This window comes from Colletotrichum aenigma (genome assembly GCF_013390185.1).
Source record: "Colletotrichum aenigma strain Cg56 chromosome Unknown KSG_Cg56_contig12, whole genome shotgun sequence".
NCBI classification, from domain to species: Eukaryota; Fungi; Ascomycota; class Sordariomycetes; order Glomerellales; family Glomerellaceae; genus Colletotrichum; species Colletotrichum aenigma.
Window position 1 is genome coordinate 244179 of NW_023500918.1, and position 2969 is coordinate 247147.

At 55.1% G+C, this 2969-nt stretch overlaps 1 protein-coding gene across 1 annotated transcript; it reads right to left on the reverse strand.

Moving 5' to 3' along the window:
• Positions 1-1039: 1039 nt before the first annotated feature.
• CGCA056_v014989 (uncharacterized protein) lies at positions 1040-1630 on the reverse strand (the record flags this gene model as incomplete). The annotated part of the gene is made up of 3 exons (XM_037330231.1): positions 1040-1277; positions 1328-1475; positions 1531-1630. The coding sequence occupies 3 exons, from the start codon at positions 1628-1630 to the stop codon at positions 1040-1042; spliced, it is 486 nt and encodes a 161-aa protein (XP_037171369.1).
• Positions 1631-2969: the final 1339 nt, after the last annotated feature.

Genomic DNA, 2969 nt, shown 5'->3' on the forward strand with positions numbered 1-2969 from the left:
AGTGGTTGAGCCAGAACCAAGCAGAGTTGTCGCTGACTGTGAAATTCATCTTGCTCGGCTTCGAGCGGGAGCATGATTTGCAAGTCTTCTGGACGGAAACCCATTCAGCTTGTAGATATCATACTTGTAGAATGATAGAACGTGGTTTGACAATGCCTCGCCGTCAAGCCGCCTGGTCGTCGTTTGCGGCTGCAAATACGCAGAACTTCGGCAGCTCCTTCAGCAGGACATCGCCGGCGACGACACTGCCCTTGCTGGATATATGACGTTCATGATGAAACTGGCCTTGGAGATCGCCTGCCTGGCGTTGGGGGGCAGCGGTGGGTGTGCAAAGGCATTTAGAGTCACGGTCGGCTCCAAGAGAGATTAGCTACTATGACGGCGGACGGCGTCGGGTTTGGGGTCGATGTCAAGGCACATTGGCGGAAGGTTTGGAACTTGGACGACTCATGAGTCTGCTAGAATCAGCATCTTGATTGGGAAGTCCGCCGCAGTTCCAGACGGTGCAGGAAAGTCATGCATTCAGCTCCGTTAGTAGCCGTTTCGGCAAGGCGACTTTTGGGCTGGAGAACGTGCTGGAGGACGTTGACTCCAGCACTTCGAGAGCGGCCCGCGGCCCCGGCTGTTGGCTTCTGTTTGACTAATTATCTTCGGGAACCCGGTGCCTGAGTGCAGACTAAGGAGACAGGCAGACACTGTGACTCCCCGACGTATGTCGAGTCTAAGGACTCAGGGCATCTGTCGTCGTGCATCGCTTTCGTCCCCTCGTTCACATGACCACAGCCCAGTCAAACGCTTCTGAGCCTAGTCTCGCCGATGCTCTTGACAAGAACGAACTGCCTGTGTGTGGCAGGATCAATGCAGTGGAAGCGTCGCCATCGGCATCTGCGCCCCGGTTGCGCCCCCTATCCAAGCCACCGCCGCGATGAAGCCCAGCGGAACCGTCACTGGTATCGACGCCTGACGGCTCAACTGCACCAGACGTGCTCAGAGAGACACTTTCGAGATTCAGGGAGGGCCATGAAGACACGGAGGGTCATTACGACAAAGGGATGGCGAGATGTCGAGTCCGTTGTCGATTTTTGAGTCGGAGGGGCGTCGAGGCATAACATTGGTTCGGGCGCTGTCTTCTTGCTGCATCGGTTTTCGAAATCGAAGGGCAACATTGGCCATCGAGGCATCGGTCTTCGAGACATCGATTGTCAAGGCATCGATTCTCGAGGCATCGGTTGTCGAGCCATTGCATCGGCGTGGAGGGAGGCGGATTTTCAGGGCTCTTGGATAGATGTCAGAAAGATAATCGACATAACAGCACGAGAAAACATCCACAACGATGGCTTCAAAGCGTGGATGTAGAGGAAGATTTGAAACCACTGAGGTGGAAGAACAGGATAGAGGGAGGAACGACAGGCAAGCTGTTGCGAAAGACGTGGAACCAGCAAATTCATGGAAAGATCGACTTCCGTGTCTTCGATCTGAAGGGAAGGTAGCAGGAGTCAAAATGGAACCAGAAGGTCAGGTCTGACGTACGGTGCGGCAAGAATGCCGTCATTCGCCCAGTCTTGCGGAGGGAATGTACCTTGCTTGAGCAAATGCTCCGGCCAACTGCGAATTTTTCTGCGGGGTTCATCCATCAGGGTACTCACCAGGTAGCCGCAAGGGTCGGGATGGAAAGTTAGAGGGGAACGGCAGGCCCTTCTCCCAGTTGAGAAGCCGCCCGGGTGGTCAGGACCGTGCTGGCCAGAGATCAAATTTGCTGACCTTTCCACTGCAAATTGGTACGGGGCCATCCCACTGCACCACTCCCGCCTCCGCTCAACATCGTCATCTCGGTGCCCCGCACGGGCATGTCGAGTGGAGGCCACGGCCATCGCATCCCACGCAGGCAGATATTCTGCCCCAGCGGGATACCGCACTCAGCCCCCTAAGCACTCCACTACAGACGTTGATGCTTCAGTGACTTTTTGGACGTAGTGTCGCATGATTCCTTTCTTTGATCTAGTACTGGGGTTGGAGTGGTGGTATGCTCCCCTGCGATCAGCGGCTGCACTATTCAGGCGATCTATGCAGTCCTCCCATTTTGTGTTTGCCTCGGCAGGTTTGACTAGGGTGATGAAGAAGGGCTTGTCTTGCTTGCAGTGATCGAAAGCGATGTGGAACAGAATATTGGACTTGTCAACTGCCAACAAGGTGGAGCCATTGCGAAGGGCAAGCGAGGAGCTGGAGGGAGTTGAGACGGATGCGGTCGCGGTGGTCGCCGCCATTGAAGCCATCTCAAGGCAAGAAGGCTGCAGGTAGACTGTCTCTCAGGCAGGCGCCCACCTACCTGCCTGCCTTGGTTGTTTGCTCTGGGTACACTGTGTAGGGGACAACCGGCAGCGGGGCAAGGGAGGGGGCAGCACCGTGCGCCAAGTTTGACATGATTTTGGGCGCCTCAACTGCGATTATTAGAGCGCTTTCGAGAAAAAGACCAGGCGTCACAGCCAGGATGGACGAAAGACACGTGGAATGGCACTCAGATGGACAGTCTGCAGTATTCTACAGCAAAAGATAACGATTAGGAACAAGGAAGACGGCAAAAGCTCGGAGCCTAGTGAGTCAGCAGGACGTAATCGAGAGTGTGAGGTAGTGAAGATGGCGATCCCATCTGTTGTCCGTGGCGGGAGACAAGTGAGCAAAACTGGTCGGTCCGTAGAGCGACGTGCCTGGGCGAGAGGTGTGGCGGGGTGGGGCACAAATAAATGTGACGAAAAATCGGCACTTTTGTCAGCTTCACAGTGCAGTGTTGGTGCTTACACGGCCATCACAGTGGCACGGGCCATGGCTCGAAGCTCACATTTTGCTTACCAAAAATTGTGAGCTCTGAGCCATGCACAATTGTGATTGGCTGACTCGACTAAGGTACCCACACGACGGCAGCACCACACCCCACCGCATCGTCGACCTCGAAATAGGTACTCTGCTTCAGG